The following is a 17433-nucleotide window of genomic DNA, read 5'->3' as shown; positions in this document are numbered from 1 at the left end:
ACTACCACATATTAGAAATCAAATTGAAGAAATCACTGAACTTCTCTGTGAGAAGATCATGGTGAACGGACTATCATTCTTTTGATATAGCCCTCTTAAAATAAGTAAGGTAGTTAGTTACACACTTTCACAGAATGCCCCTTTCCTCTGTATGTCTGTAACTATTTATGACTCAAGCACCCAGGCCAGTGTCTGGTTCAGTAAATGTTTACTGAATAAATGAATGAAAAGTATAAATGAACTCTAGGCATGGCTAATTTGAGAATATGAAAAGACAGTGAAATGGGAAAAGCAGTATATTTCACTTATAGAGAAAGTAAAGGGACCCCAAATACTCAGTTCTGAGGAAATTGAGAGATTACTGAATTATCAAATACTTAAGTACTCGTTTTCCTTATTTTAGGCAATTAAATATTTCCTCCTAAATAATGTTTAAGGCTCATTAATTTCACTTTAAAAGTAAATCAACTGTAAGAAGAATTTTTTTAAAATTTTCATTCCATCTCTTATTTGCCATTAAAAACAATTACTCTGAAACCAAAAAAAAGCCAATGTCGAAGCTTACCTGTTGATTGGCCGGTGCCGTCAAACAGATCGACAAGGTCACCAGATGACTTGCTGCTAGGCACTGAAGTCTGGAAACACACACAGAACTAATAAGCTTAGGAAACAAATTTTTACTCTTTAAAAAAAAAATCTGCTCTACTCATCTCTAATTCTCAACTTAGACACAAAAACCTGTAATTATCTGAATAAAGGCAGATTTCCTTTTCTGAAAAAAGAAAAGTGAACTTGAATCCCTTTAAAGAGATATTTTTAAGTAATTCTATTCCTAACTTATCCACATTCCTCTTTCTCCTACTCCTTTCTTTTCGGAAATCAGATGAGTTTGGCATGTCTACGTTCCTGGGTTACTTTCTCAATTCTTTTCTTACTGTACTTCACTATGAAAAAACATACCTTCCAGATCCTAACGCAGAATCATTTGAGAAGCATACACACACATACATATATTTTATATATATATATATGCCCAGCTCCATCACAAGATGCTGAATCATAATTGCCCAGGGTGGGATCCTGGTTTGTAAAGTCTTACAAAGCTCCCTTGGTAATTTCAATGTGTACGAAGGTCTGAGAGCTACTGGATTGGAGGCCAAGATCCTATCCAGCTCTAAAATTGTATGATTCTGTGAAGTTTAGCAACAGTGTTTGTATATCATATTTATCAGTATAATTCTATACTGGTTTGCTATACCTTGACATATGTTTTATATTTAGTTTCCAAACTAAACTGTGGGGCTAGAGTTGTAATGTAATTTCTCTCTTCTCCATAGTCCTAAACACTCTAATACATAGGTCCAATATGTTTAATACAAACACACTAAATTAGAACAAAAGTGCCAGCAATAGGGAAACACTGTAAATAAGTACACATGTTAATTTGAGGTCTGAAGATTAAAACACTGTATACTGTGGTTCAAAAAGGCCTCGAGATAATTTGAGGTTTGAAGATTAAAACACTGTATACTGTGGTTCAAAAAGGCCTTGAGATTGAAAGATATCTGAAATGGCTGAGTAACTTTTCAAGAACTTCAGAGTTCAAGACATCTGTTCAGCAGTAAAAGAAAGTCAAAAAGCTTATACTACAAATATAAAATATTTTTGGTGTGACATTCATTCACGCTCTACTACAAATTGATATTTAAAATCCTTTAAGATGAAAAAAGTTTCAGTTTATTGTTTAAAAAATATATACAGGTTGAATGATTTTCTTCATGCAACCTTAAATGAATTCTCCATATGACAACCATGATGTACTTGGTTTTAATTATGACTACCAAATGTTAGAGAGTCATCAGTAAACTAACTGTATCCACAGCAGGGGAAAGCTAAGACCACAAAGAAATAACAGCGCCATTTCCCCCTGTTAACTGCAATGAAAGTTGAGTTATAATTTTGAATTTTGAGGTTTTCATCAAATCTATAAAGAGGACAATGAGTGAAACACCAGAAGATATCTGGGAAAAGTTGACACAGTTCCTGCCACTAAGTAGGACTAGCTTTATTTTTAAAGTCACCTGCAATTCACAGAGTACATTAGCAAAATATTTTCCAAAGGCTACATTTGATGAGTAGATACAAACTGTGAGAACACTACTAGGGATACAGTAACAAAACAACTATTTAGCCTTTTGGGGTAAACCTCTCTCTTTGGCAGATTTCTGCCCAAAAGACTAGCTTGCAGTCAGGTATCTGGCAAGTGGATTTCATTTCTTTGGTGGAAAAAAAAAAATGATGACGGTACATGAAGTAATGCTGCTACTGATCAATACTGACCACAAGGCAAATTAACCTCCCATCACAGGCACCATCCCTGTATTAAACAAGACCATTTCCCCTATATTTCAACTTGTCATAGATACACATTATAATATCTTACAACTTCCAAACATACCAAGTTTTCCTTAATGAATCTGGCACTTGGTACCAGTGGTAGTGTCTAGTAGGAAATAAAGGCACTACATTCTGATTCACAACTTTTCCCAAAAGAACCAAGAGTGTCATTACTATTTTCACAGAAAGTGCATAGATAATCATTCAGCAACTGGACAGGTTTCTTCCTCCAAAGAGATTTCTTATTATTAATGACTGAGTAATATATGCCAGATGATCTATAATTAATAAGATTACCTAGAAATGCCTGAGACTACTAATGCAATAAATCTAAAAGTAATTTTTTAAGAATAAAATTGTGTATAACGTGTAAATTTGTGCCATTCCCACCTTAAGTGAAGACTGAGGTGTATGAGTTGAAGCATTCTGATCTGGACTTGCTTTGTCCCCTGTGTAATGTGCTGCTGCGCCAAGATCAATGGTTTTGGAAGGATTTGCTGTGCGCTTGTGTCTTGTGGTGGTGGTCTCTGTGGCCTGTGTGATATGGATATGCTTTGTCGTCACAGTCTCCTCTTCATCTTTGAATTCACCTTTGGGAGATCTGCCTCTTCTTGCTTTCTTTTCCTCATCACTGTCACTAAAAGATATTAAAAATGAAGGAAAATAATAAGACAAGGGATTGTTTTAAAATGGAGCCTTCAGTGATTTGAGCTAAAGAATTTCAAATGCAGTCACTCCAAAATTCTGTACTTTGACTTATCTGACAATGATCAAGACAATGTTATCTAAGCTATCTGAATATGATGTGTGCACACTGGGGGGAAGTGCGAACCCATCAAATTCCCCAGGTAAGACTAAAACACTGCTACAAACAAGCATTTACATAAATGTGCACAAAAAAGCCTGAAATAATTCAGGTGTTTATTTATTATAGATTTAAAGTTTAATTAAAAAATAAAATAGCTCAATTACTATCATATCAGAATCAACTAATGAGACCTTGAGAGCTCAAACAACTGCAAGTTATATTTTCTTGAAATGGACTTTGTGCAACAACTACAGTTTCATTTATATAACATAATTCTGTCAGTGACTCCCATATACTAAGCAAATATAAAATACTATAATTTCAATGGATCTTTAAATATCATCCTATCTGAATTCAAATGATTAAACTCTCATCTGTAAATGCAGAAAAAGGAGATAATGCACTTTACAACAACTGTGCTCAACAACTGTGCTCTATTTTACTATATACAGAATCAGGAGATCAAACTTTTACAAAACTATGAAAACTGTTCCACAGAAAATTTAAATGTATTTAATGTTTTGAAATAACTGTTTTTCAGGCACATTAAGAATAAAAACTTCTTTTCCTTAACAGTGTGAAAGTAAAAAATTAAAATAAAAATACAGAATGAGTAAAAAATGCATATTTCATATGCCACGAATTAAAAATGTCAGCAATAATGTATTCTCCAGTAATGACGTATTAAGGGTTTTTTTTTCTGGTACAAGTAAGACAGAGAGAGAAATTACCTGAAATATGTTCCATTACCTTTATTTCTTAATTTTAGAGTAGGTGGTTTAAATTATAAATATTCTAAAATAAAATATTTAAAATTCTCCTTAAAACTATAAGTATTATTACTGATGCAAATTAACTAAGACTAAAGCAATTTCTACTTAAATATATCAATTTGGAGCCTGTATAAATCAAGAATCAAGAAGAATGACTTCCCACACTGAGTAAAGGGGTTAAATGTATTTTTATCTACAAGCATTTTAAGGAATCTACTAGTTCTGATTAAGTATTCAAAAGCCCTTGTCACTAACTTCTCAGCAACAAATGACCTGAAGATTCCCATCATCAGTCCTATATCTAAAACTGAAATGTCTTACCTTTCTCATGTTCAATGTGATTCCAGAGCAAGAAAACTTCTTTACAAGGTGAGAATAGAAACCTGACTAGCACACAATAAAATGGAAGCTTCATATATGATCAGTGTTCAAGAATTTCTTAATCTAATGATGAACGAAAAGTCTGAAATTCTGATAACATGCCAAAGAGGTTCCATGCAACTTTGTCTAAAAATCCATTCTTCTCTCACAAATACTCCAAGATAAAAAGTCTCTAGTGTGCTCTTTAGTTACTAAAACAAACAACACACACTGAATTTTCACTCTTTTAAACCTGAATACTCTATATAAAAGATTTAGGAACTCTAACAGATCCTGTCTTAGAGGCAAATGTAGAAAAAAAAAAAAATCAAGGGAGAAACAGAAAGAAAAAAAAAAGAATAGGAAGACAAAGCAAAACAAAGAAAAATTGAGTGTAAAGGAGGGCAAAGAGAAAGTAATAGAATGAGAATGTACATAGTTAGATCTCTAACCAGCCTACCTACCTGACTGCCATACTTCTTCAGGATATAGCAAAAGAATATGTGGCCATTATGTTTTCTAAATCAAACCAAAAATGTAAATGCTAAGGCCACAAGAACACTAATGAGGGAAAAATACCACAGAGTATTTGAAGTAGGCATCATTTTCCAAAGTTTAATTATTTATTATTACTATATGCATATACTTTCAATATAAAAGAGCTAGAAATCTAGTTGTAAAATATATTCAAACTATTAAAAGTAAATTCTGGTTCTTCAAAGACCATATTCCATAAGTAGACAGGAATTCCACAGGTGAACCTTAACAGTTTCAAAATTGTATTTTTATTTCTTTTTCGTGACCCCTAATCGGAACTGTCAAAGAGCTTTTTAATAGAGAAAAAGAGATGGTATTTAAATTAAATGAACTCACTTGAAGTTGTGGTTGCATCTCTGTGTAACTATAGGCAAGTTGCACACAAATGATTGGGCCTCAGGTTTTACTTCCAAAAAATAAGGGTAAAATCCTTGCTCTAGACTACCTACTAGCAATACGGTGAGACACAAATGACAAAGATCTTATAAAAACTTGCTTTGCAAATTAAATGCTATATATATTACCCTAACTGGTAGAAAGACTAATTAATAGCTATACTGATAGGTAAGAACAAAAAGTGAACGCTAGAATGCTAAAAAGTTCCAAGTACTATTCTATGTAGAATACAAATAAATACCCCACCATGAGAAAATAAAATCTATAAAAATACAGGTGACACGTGAAAATATTTTAGCTCAAAAATCAATCTGGATTTTTTTTTCTGGTAAACAGAGATGCAGGATCTAAATGAAATGTCGCAGAAAGAATTAAATTTCAACCCCGTTAACTTCTGTTTTAAACCTAATATACTAAACTTCATTATCCCTCATCAATACCTTAGGTCCCTGGATCATCAGATGCTCAAGAACAAAATAAACCATCAAAGTTCTTACTGGAAAAAAAAATCCAATTAAATAGCCTGAATAAAAGCATACAGGAAATGTGATCAAATTTAGAAATAAATGGACACAGACAAGAAAAAATGTGCCAAAACTAAGTGCAAACAATGTCTGATCTAGCATCTTGTAAACAGCTACACTGTATATATATATATGTATGTGTATATATATACACACACACACACAACACATACACACAATATATGCATAAATCAGCATATAATACGGAAACTGGAACAATACAGAGAAAATTTGCATGCGCTGGGAACTGCCTGGTCATCCAGTGGTTAGGACTCGGCACTTTCACTGCCATGGCCTGGGTTCAATCCTTGGTTGGGGAACTAAACTAGTCTGTCCCGGTGCAAGGACAACAGTTCACAAACTATTCCATATTTTCACACAAGGTACTTTTAGGAGAGTGAAAGTACTCTGTGTGGTTCTGTAACGGTGGGTACTATGCATCTGTCAACTGTACAATACAGTGAACCCTAACGCAAACTGAAGAGTTTAGTTAACAATACTGGTTACCAATTGTTAGTAAATGTACACATGAATGCAAGATGTCAGTAACAGGAGAAAGTGTGTATGTGAGCGCATGCTTGTACTTGGAGAGGTTGGGTTCTGTGGCAGCTTCCTGTACTTTAGGCACAATGTTTCTGTGAAACTAAAAATGCTCTAAAAAATAAAATCCATTAAATAAACAAACCAAAGCGGAAATTCAGATAATGCCAACACTCAAACAAAAAAATCAAAGACCCAACTGCATAAATTTAGTACCTTTTCCAAGAGACCCAGGAGACAAAGTGTTAATACCTGCATCTTTCTGGAGAGTCTTCTCTATCTTTCCTCCGGAACTTGCTGATGGTGTCATCAATTGTGCTTCCAATTTTATCACTCAGTTCACCTAATTTATCACTGAATGGAAAAGCACTCTTGTTTTTATCCCACTCCTCATCCCATTTTGATTTGGGCTCAGGATCATATCTTTCACCTATATAAAGCATTAAAAAGAGAAGCGATTCTAAGGACATTAAATTCAAAAGGGGTCTATAGCCCTTATTTCTGAAGCTTTTCCTCATAATAAAATAGTTTTCAAAGGAAAACAGAAAGCTCCCACAGTGCTGAATCAACACAATTACAGCAAGGCACAGCATGTAATGCCAGTCATTAAGTGGCAGGAATGCAGATTCAAAAGCTTTTGTTTATGAAAACTTACACAACCTTAATGCAAAGCACAGCATATCAGGAAGTTCTTAAGTTCTTTTGAAAGGAGTAGAAGAAAACACAAAAACCAACACAGGCCTTGTATAAGCAAAAGAGAAATGGAAATCTTTTTGTTTTTAATGTGGTTTTGTGGGGTGTTTGTTTGTTTGCTTTGGCCATGAGGCATGTGGGATCTTAGTTCCCTGAGCAGGGATGGAACCTGCACTCCTGCAATGGAAGTGCAGAGTCTTAACCACTGGACTGCCTGGGAAGTCCTGAAATCTTTTTATTTTTACAGAAGTCGCTTATTGCATTATATTTCATTCTCATCTCTTAATGGTTTTTCAATTATTAGAAAAGTATCTGGACAACAACAATCTCTTAAAAGACAAAACTATAGGAAATACTATTCTGAATGCTACGTATCTCAGTATAGTGTAAAGACTTATAACTCATTCTTCACTATCAAACTAGAAAAATAAATGTCTTTCATCGCCTGGGAAAGCACCTTTCAATTATTTTAAAAAGAAAAGAACATTCTAACTACCAAAAACTATACAGACTAGAATGATGAAATATGCTCAAGCGGTTCAGAATAGTGATGATCTATTAAAACACCAAGTCCAAACATATGCTGGGACTGGCAAAACCTAGGGAGCCTCTGTGTGAATTTGTGAATTGAGTCAGTAGATCATTGGCAGTGGAAAAAAAGCCCCCAAATCTGTTTTAGTCCTTGTCCTTCAGGGCCTAGAGGAGAGACAGGAATTGCAGGCACTAACTGGAACCTTTTCCATTTCCATGTCCAAACTTAAGAGCCAAGAGTAAAATGTTGGAGAAATCACGTGAGGTTAAAAAGAAGAAAAGACTGAAAACTAAGGCAGGGTGCAGAGAAAAAGGAAAGACCAATGAGAAACAGCAAAATAATCAAAAGGTGGATAATTGAACTTTTATTTTAAAAGTTGGTTAACAAGTTCAGATGGCATACATGCCCACTGGAGACTGAACAAAACTATTTTGTTGAATTACTAAGTAAAACTATAGAACAAAATTTTCTGTAGGAGTTTGAGGATTTAAAAATATGTCTACTAAACCTGAAAGTGATCACCAACTTAAAGAGAACATGACAAAATGTTTTCTAAACAACATTTTAGCCAGAATGGTATTATAAAAGTGAGTAGCTTTCCAACAATGTATATGTACACTTCAGTAACAATGTGATGAACTAGGCGTTGAAAATACAAGTTTATAGGAAAAAATGAAAAAAGCACATGAAGCATTTTTGCCAATTCAAGAACTGACTTGTATGTGATATGAGACATAAAAGGAATTTTTCTGCCATTAGAAACATTAGCCTAAAAAAAAAAAGAAAAAAGAAACAGCCTATTAAGTGCAGTACTTTTTCTTTAATGGCAAGAAAAGCAGAGGAACAAAAGAGTGAAGATATTTTATAGATACTCACAAAGTAAGAAATAGAAGATTTTTACATGTTTACAATGAAGAATCATGAGATCTCAGTGAAATTCAAATATAAAAAACAGCTATGGTTGTGGGTGGTTAGAGAGTTCCAATGTGCAGCTGCTAAGTATACAAAGCATTGGCCAGTCCCTTACACAAACTGGCAAGGGACTGTCAGCATTCACAGAAGACAGAATGAGTCCAAAGGAACATACTGTGAAACAGAGTTCTGTATCTGTTTCAAGCACCTACCTAGTGACCTATTTTAGGAAAACTATATTATACATTAAAAATAAACATGAGAAATCAATGTTCTAGCTGTCCTTAAATATATTAAGAACATATATATGACAGGCCTAGATGAAAAACTGATGGTATTGTTACCTTTTTCTACATCAAATTAACACAGTGCTTAATTAAGGGAGGGAATTAAGGATGGACTAACTTGCAGCTCTATTTTTAGCCAAAAATATAACTAAACTGGTTTTGAATTAGCAGGATGAATATCTTGATCAAACTTTTTTTTAATGCTCTAAATGGTTAAGTTAGAGGAATCCTTTTCTTCTTAGAATGGGAACTCCAAGAGGAAAGGACATATATCTATTTTATTCTTTGTATGTCAACTCAAAGTTTGGTCATTCAATAATACTTAATGATTAAAATCATATTCTTGAACCACAAAAGTAAAAAAAATAGATTCACAGGAACCAAAGGAAACAAAATGAGTATTACATATGTTTTAGTATCATATATATTCAAAATAGCATTTTTGTCTTCTGTGATTCTTAAAATATACCCAAGAAGCTAAACTGATGTTCAGGTGCTAATCTGTCCTTGATACTCACTGTATCTGAATCCTCCAACACTGTCTGAGGAAACCCCAACATATTTGTCTTTGTTCTTCTTGGCTTTCTTTCGCTCTTCACGAAGCCTGTCATCATCCTGGGCAAATTCAACCAATTCTTTCACCTTCTGGCGAATATTTATACCTTGATCCTTGCCATGCTCATCTGTGGGGATGGTAAGGGAGAAACAAAACCTTAAGAATTCAGTTAATATGTATTAAACCTTTTAACACACACACAAAGACATGAAAATTTCAGTGTAAGAAACCACCTTCAATATTTTTAAATTAATAAAAAGAGGCAAACTGTGTTACTGAATTTTGTCATTTCCTCATCAAATCCTAAGTCTTGAGATGCAATTCTGGCTTATAAGAGCTTGCAGAAATGAACTAAAAAGGACCACAGATAATGGTGCTATGCAAAATCAATTAAAGATCCATTAAAAAGGATTACTAACAATAACCATACAAAAATGGACTAATATCTAAAAATTTTCTCTTTATATAGTATTTTAACAAAACAAAATCTACATTTTAATGACTAAAAAGCACCTAAATGCCTTCCTCTCCCCAATATAAGTTTGGAAACACTAATTACCAGGATTTAGTATAGCTGAAAAACTGAAATTTTAAAGTGCTTTCAACTGGGATACACTACAAAATGAAATGTGGTTCATTCTGTATCCTCTTTCACATTCAAAACACACTCTGGCCTTGCTGCCTTTGCACAGTAAATATTATTTGGTGGGAGGAAAAAAAACCCAGCTTCAAACAGATGTGTGTGTTTTGGAGCTCTAACCTTTTCTTCCCATATGATTAAAGCTATTCCTTTATGGACACCACAGGGGACCAGTCTCCAGTGCATATTTTAATATAAACCCGAACACTCATGTTGTGTTGGTTCTGTTGTTATTAGCCAGTCTTTTCTGCAAGTTCTTGTCTTCACTAATTAATACTCTAGGGCCCCACGTCTTGGATTCTGCACTCGTCACACAACCAGCAACAGTCACATTCTAATTAGAGCAGAGAAGCTTCTAAGCTGGTTCAGGTGACTGACAACTCCAACTACTGTTTTAATTTGCTTATAAGGTTTTTCTATTGCTCACCTACAAAGTGGTAATTTTCCAGGGATCGCAAATCATAAATGTGTTCTCTGGCACTTGTAACAACACGCTCTGATCCATTCCTTATGAGGTAAGCTAGGAGCAGCAATGACTATAAAAATACAAAGCACCAAATGATTTAACAAAATAAATTCTGGTAGAGCTCTGGTAAATAGCTTAAAAAAAATAAAATTTAACAGCAAATAAATAATCTGTATGTGTTTGTGTGTGTATGTGTGTGTGGCGGAGCGGGGGAGAGCGTTCTTTACCATACATTAGACTTTAAGTACATTTAAAACTTCGTATTTTCAAGTTAGAGTTCCTCTTACACCAAGCATAATAAATAATTATAAACTGTCCACTGGATACATGTTTCAAAAGATTTAAAAAAATCAGATGTTAGGAAAAATCTTAATGTATGATATAAATGAACACTAAGCTTTTAGAAAGCTGATTCAGTTTTACTGTAAGAAACATCAGTTTAAAGAAAATAATTATTTGGTAATTATATGATCTCACAGCACTTTTCCCAGATAAAATTTAACTTGGCAGGTTTGTGATGTGGCTTTTGTTTAAAAAACTTGCTGCCAACAAACATGAGAAAAAAACATTAAGAATTTCTTTTTGAGGTGATGAAAAATGTTTTGATTTAGACAGTAATAACAATGCACAACTTTGTGAATGCACTGAAAATCACTGAATTATGAATTCTGAACTTTGTTGGGAACAAACTTCACATAAAGATGATTAGACCTATGAAAATCTAGTTAGGCTGGAGAATTAAGGGACAAAAAACCCTCATCTGACCAGGACTTTATTCTTTAAAAAAGTAGTTTACTCTAGAATTATTAAAACAAAACCCTCTGATTATAAAAAATTAATTTATAGGAATTTAAACTATTTCATCACTACTACTGTACAAGCTAAAGAAATGACAGTAAATGTTTTCAAAAACAACATCAAAAACATGGAACTAAATAAAGCCACTAATTTTTAACGCTGAAAGCCAGAAATGTTACTTTTAAAGTTTCATATATGAATATTATAATGACATTTTGGAAAGCATAAAAAAACTTCCCAAGCAGCAAGAAAATATAGTAGAGGTGGAAGAACTGATTACTATCTTGTTTAGAATTCTACACTATATGATAAGATCAGAATTAAATGAAAGGAATCTAACAGAAGAGTATGTATCTGCAAGTTTTAAAATGTTAGAATTTTAATGATTTAGAATTTATTATATTTAAAAATAACACATTTCTGGTGCACAACACTAATACTACTGGCAAATTTTTATGTAGAGATGACAAATGTTATTAGAGGGTGGTTTTTACCTTAAGTGCTCAAACACTAAACATAGATACAACTATAGATTCATTACTTTCGATATGCACAAATATGTTTTAGAATATTCTATTCTAGGATTCAATGTCCATCATAATCACTTATGTATGTACACTTTAAAATTTCATGTCTTCTACATGTCAAGTAATAAATACAGACTAATACCCATACCTTATAAACTCTTCTCCAATTTTTTTTGTTGTCTTTTAACATTCGTGACCAAAGCATGTTCATAAGTTCTGGAAATTGTTCATACATAAAGGTAGCCCTGAAAAAAGAATAGTTTTCCTCAAGAGTTTGTAGTATGTTGATTTTGACAGTAGATGGCAGGCTTGTTCTAAGTTACTGTATTTTCCTAAAGAGCTTTAAAAAATAAGCTTAATTCAAAAAAAATTTAGATATGGTACCTGAAAAATGTCTATTTTATATAGTATCTAGCACGTAAATCCCACGAATTAATATCATATTCCATAAGCCCTTCATTCAGTGGCACAGTCAGCCAGATGTTTGTCAGGAAAAAATTTTCCTAAAGTCATTTTATATGCATTTGTCAAAATTTTACATAGTTAAGTTACAGAAAGTCTCTAAACTTCACTGAAAATGAAAAATTCTGTTTTACTTTATTGAGCTAATATTTAGGAGGAATGGATCCTCATAAAATTTCCTGCACTGATATCTGAACGATTATATGCAAAATTTATTATATCTGGCATTTGAACAGTTTAAAACTGAAAGCAAATTTCACATTTCTGGGTAAAGATAGTTGCATTCTTTCTGCACTGCTGAGTCAAATTATCACTTACTTGGCAATCTCTCCCATGAGTTGCCCAGAAGGTCCCCAAGGATCGTCATTCGTTGCTTCTCGAACCTTAGACTCGATCTCTGAATAATTCATAACCACATTGGTGCTGAAGACAAAAAAAATGCACGCACATACACACAAAGATTAGCATCAAAACTGAGAAACACATGAAAACTTAATAATGACACTACTGGGTGTCCTAATGAGATACCTCTACAGGGTGGGAAAGAAAACATCTTTTGTGCACAAGCTACCCTTAGGACACTATGTAACACATTTAAGTTATCTTTCAGGAAGATTTTACTATTCCATCAGCCTTCAAGAATATAAATGAGAGATTACATTAGAGCTGGCATAAGTCCAGTAAAAAATGGCTTTAGGTCAAATTAAAAAGGAAATTGAACATGCGAAAGTCTATTATAAAACTAACTTGTCAGTTTGCTGACCAGACCTGGTTTACATTCAGTCTTAGGTTCCCTGTTTACAGAAATTATACTGTATTTAAATTAAAACAATAAAAAATCAAACATAACACTAAAGATGTCTAGAATCACTATGAATTTTAACTGTAATCCTTGCCTTTTTTCATTTACTGTACCACATACATTTTCTATGTCACTATAACCCTTACTTTTAATGGCTACATAATATTCCATCAGAAGATTGTATGACAATGTATTTAACTTTCACTTAAGACCATCAGTGGTCCAAAACGTGGGTCTAGGAGTCATAGAGATCTGACTACAATTACTTTGTGATCTTTAGCAAAATTATTTTACTTCTGTTTCCTTAAACATAAAAATGGGAATAAGGAGGAATACTATTTACTACCTCCCAGAGTAACATATCAAATAGTATACCACGGTACAGTGTCTAGCTAATATCCCCTATTAGAATTTTAAAATATTAAGTAATATTTTTATAAGAAAGAACATTGAAAAAAGCACCTTACAATTAAGATATGAGATGGCTAAACATCTGGTTGTTAAAAAAGAATTTCTCATGCTTATATGGATTTAAGAATTCATAGACATTCTGAGGAATAAATACTTTGAGAATGTGACATACTGTAGTAGTGCTCATTTGACATAGAGAGCTCCAATTATTACAGAAAAAATTATTGTAACAGATGCCTGTGAATTTGGTAATTCAAATCGTCCACTTAAAACTGAGTTTTAGCAATAGTCAAAAAGTGAGAATTTGCTAACTGTTATGGGCTTCCCTCGGAGAAGGCAATGGCACCCCACTCCCGTACTCTTGCCTGGAAAATCCCATGGACAGAGGAGCCTGGCAGGCTGCAGTCCATGGGGTCATGAAGAGTCGGACACGACTGAGCGACTTCATTTTCACTTTTCACTTTCATGCATTGGAGAAGGAAATGGCAACCCACTCCAGTGTTCTTGCCTGGAGAATCCCAGGGACGGGGGAGCCTGGTGGGCTGCCGTCTATGGGGTCGCACAGAGTCTGACACGAATGAAGCGACTTAGCAGCAGCAGCAGCATGGGCTTCCCTGATGGCTCAGATGGTAAAGAAGCTGCCTGTGATGTAGGAGACCCCAGTTCAATTCCTGGGTTGGGAAGATTCCCTGGAGAAGGGAATGGCTACCAACTCTAGTATTCCTGCCTTGGAGAAACGATTCCCATGACAGAGGGGCCTGGTGGGCTATATAGTCCATGGGGTCACAAAGAGTCAGACATGACTGAACAACTAAACATGATGTGACAATGACATTAGTTATCTACCCCACTTTTGTTATATGGTTTTTCAGTTATCAAAAAAGTTCTATGTTTTAAGTAAGGAAGGTTAATAACTGGCACTCAAATCTCTCACATATAAACTACAAATATATTACAAATACTTCAATTAATAAACAGTATTAGTTTAAATCTTAAAGGAACCATTATGTATAAATGACTTGCCAAATCACAAAACTAATCTGGCTTCTAGGTTTACATTCAGAATTCAGTTCTATTAAGGTAGAAAAGTGAAATTCTATTACTTTCCTTCAAATCTTAGAGAAAGCTACACTGGTTTGATAACATAAATACAAATTATTTCCCTAGCACTAAAATAAATCCATGGTCTCTATTGCCTCTTTAAAATTTAAGACTATTAATGAATGGACTTTTATAAAAACCCAGTAATCATTCTATTGGCAATTTTATGTATAAATATAAAGAGAGAACTTTCCCCTAATTTTTGCTAACAGTGGAACCAAAATAAAAATCAAGGCAGCCAATGGCATATCTGCAATTTAAGATGCCACAAAATAACAGATTTCAAAATGCTTCTGTTTATCTTACTGGTTGAAGAATGCATGGGTTTGGCAGTTAATAGTGTCAAAATGCAGTGTGGGAATGAACAATAGCAATTAGGATTATAATTCATCCAAGCATTTCATGACCAAGAAAGCACCTGAAATTGTTTGCACTATTTAATTTGTTGAAGAACGAGATGAAAAGAGTTAATCTCTAGTCCATGTACATGAAATATTTTTACAAGAGCCTTCATAAATGCTGCAGCTTTCAGAACACTACTTTCCTTGTTCAAGTTACAAAAGCCCATGGGTCAAATGAGAAAGGTCCTGTTTCCCTAACCCTTCACAAGATCCTTAACTGAAGGCTGTGTGTTTGAGCGCTGTGTGCTTAAGAGGAAGAGGTGGCAGAGAGCCAATAGCTTAAGAATCTATTTCCTTGGTTGAAAAACAATGGGAACTATGTAAAAGGACAACTTGCCATTAGAATACACTCACAATATAAAATGGCAACAATATGGAAAAAATATGGCAACAATAGTAACAAAAAGTAACAAAGTTAGAAAACTCCATGAAAAGTATCAGGATCTGTTTTGAAACCATTTTCCGATGAAATCATTGCTTTCCAGAAACTGACACCACTCAGGATGAGATCTAATGGCATCAAGAATTCCAAAATGAAGTATTTTAAAGCTACACTTAATTCAGGAACTAATGTAAACTAAAACAAAACAACATTGTATAGTTTGGCCTTATTCCATGTTATTTAAAAATAATTATTTCTAAAAAGGTAAAAATAGCATTTTGATCCTTCCCGGCCCATGTTTTCTACTGCCAATCCACACCCTGCCTGTAATTCTACCGACCTTAAGAAAGGAAAATAACTCCCCGCTTTCTCCCATAAATAAAAAGTTTAAAAAAAAAATCATGTCCAGATGTGAAAGGAAAACACAGCTAGCTTAATTCCTAAAACTTCTTATGACTGACACAAATGTTTTAAGAATGGATAATTCAGACACTAGAGGGGGATCTCTCATCAGTTTTTTAAAACACACAGAAAATTCAGACAAAGGTTGAGGATCTACTCTGCAAACAAAATTACAGGAAATTACCAGGGAATGACCAGAGTGAAGAACATTCTAAGAGGCTGCTCATGTGCTGAAGATTTTTACCTTAAAGCAATAAAGAACTACTGCTTTGTATAAGGATAAAACCCACAACTGAAATCAAACCACTTACACACTTCCACATTTACTCCTTGCAACATCCCAGCAATAGGATACAAGACTGACTACCAGTCCCCAAGAGGAGTACTTAACTCTGAACAACCCAGCACTACACTCAATCACTGGATTTTCAATGCCATCTATTAAAAGTTACACCCTCAAGTCCTCTACATACGCTTCTATGGCTGTATGAACAGTCAATATTCAATTAAGGTCTGATTATTCAATTTGTAAATAATTAGTGTTCATTTTGGCACTCCTCTTTATTTGCCACTTTCCGCTTATTTCACTGGTCACTACTGATAAAATACCATGTTATTTTACTTGGTAATAGTTTTGGTCCAGGTTTTAGAAGCAAAATTGGTTCAAAGTAAAAGCTAACATGGAGTTTTGACCTACAGATGGTCAATGATTCTTCTAATGTCCTTAAAGAATAATCAGTAAAATAACAGACAAGAAAAATTTAATCTTATGGTATTTTTTTTCCTGCCAAAAATTCAAGAATCTTCTTTACTAAAACAAAACTACAAACCAAGAGAAAAGGTAAAGTATAGGTATAATCCAGTCCTAACTGCTAACAAAGGATAATGAAAATTGAAACCGATTTAGTAAAGTCTATTTCCTAGCCTGCTTTTTAATTTTACATTAAAAAAAATGAAATCAAATGAGTCCATATTTTTAATAGTTTCTACTTTTTGTTTCAAAGTTATTATAAAGACTATTCATTCTGAGTTCAGGAGAAAATATTTAGCAGTATTTTCTATTAGACGGTTTTCAATTTGTGTTTTTTCATACGAACATCCACACTTACATACACAAGACAGAAAAACAGAGGCAGAGAAGAGACAAACATGGCATTCAAAGTAATGGTTTTAAATAATGCTTTTTTTTTCCTTCAAATTATTTTCTTTTTCCTGTCTTTTCCAAAATTTCCCCCATGGATATTATATTGTAACAAAGGGCAAAGTATTAAAATGCCATTAGGAATACAAATGAGTACTATATCATCATTAGCAACATTTTAACTATTAACAGGCAAATAAGCATCATGGTAGATTAAATGAGTATTATTTGTACTTCCAATGTCCAACTGAGCGACTGAACTGAACTCAACTGAATGTCTTATTATTATCAGTCGAATAATTGCAGCAAACTAGTAACTACACATATGTATGTATACGTACTAAAATATGTATACCAAATGCTACCTGTGTAAAACCAAAGGGATCAAGTTAGATACCAAATATTGAAATTAACTTGCTTAAAAAAACACTGTATTAGGGAAGAATGGTTCTAGACATTAAAATCTATATTTAAAAGTGACCTCTCAATCTCAATGCCACAGATTTCAGAATATACTTTTATGATATAGGTAAAATTATCATGCTCCCTCTAAAATATTAATCTTTTAAAAATTTATTAGAAACA

The 17433-nt window shown here is 33.6% G+C and overlaps 1 protein-coding gene across 4 annotated transcripts in view; it reads right to left on the bottom strand.

The window, feature by feature from the left end:
• CLINT1 (clathrin interactor 1) overlaps positions 1 to 17433 on the bottom strand; it is a 58823-nt gene that overhangs the window by 14318 nt on the left and 27072 nt on the right. For all 4 annotated transcript variants that reach the window (XM_088838536.1, XM_088838537.1, XM_055428777.2 and 1 more), the window contains exons 2-8: positions 12527 to 12631; positions 11895 to 11991; positions 10383 to 10491; positions 9278 to 9442; positions 6588 to 6765; positions 2788 to 3034; positions 566 to 635 (exon numbers count right to left, since the gene is read on the bottom strand). In XM_088838536.1, the coding sequence (XP_088694662.1) occupies positions 566 to 635; positions 2788 to 3034; positions 6588 to 6765; positions 9278 to 9442; positions 10383 to 10491; positions 11895 to 11991; positions 12527 to 12631 (971 nt within the window). The remainder of the gene's footprint in view (positions 1 to 565; positions 636 to 2787; positions 3035 to 6587; positions 6766 to 9277; positions 9443 to 10382; positions 10492 to 11894; positions 11992 to 12526; positions 12632 to 17433) is intronic.

This window comes from Moschus berezovskii, chromosome 8 (genome assembly GCF_049115385.1).
Source record: "Moschus berezovskii isolate FMDL1 chromosome 8, NW_MosBer_1.0, whole genome shotgun sequence".
NCBI lineage: Eukaryota > Metazoa > Chordata > Mammalia > Artiodactyla > Moschidae > Moschus > Moschus berezovskii.
The sequence above is the reverse complement of the archived record's forward strand: the minus strand, read 5'-3'. Positions and strand labels throughout refer to the sequence as shown.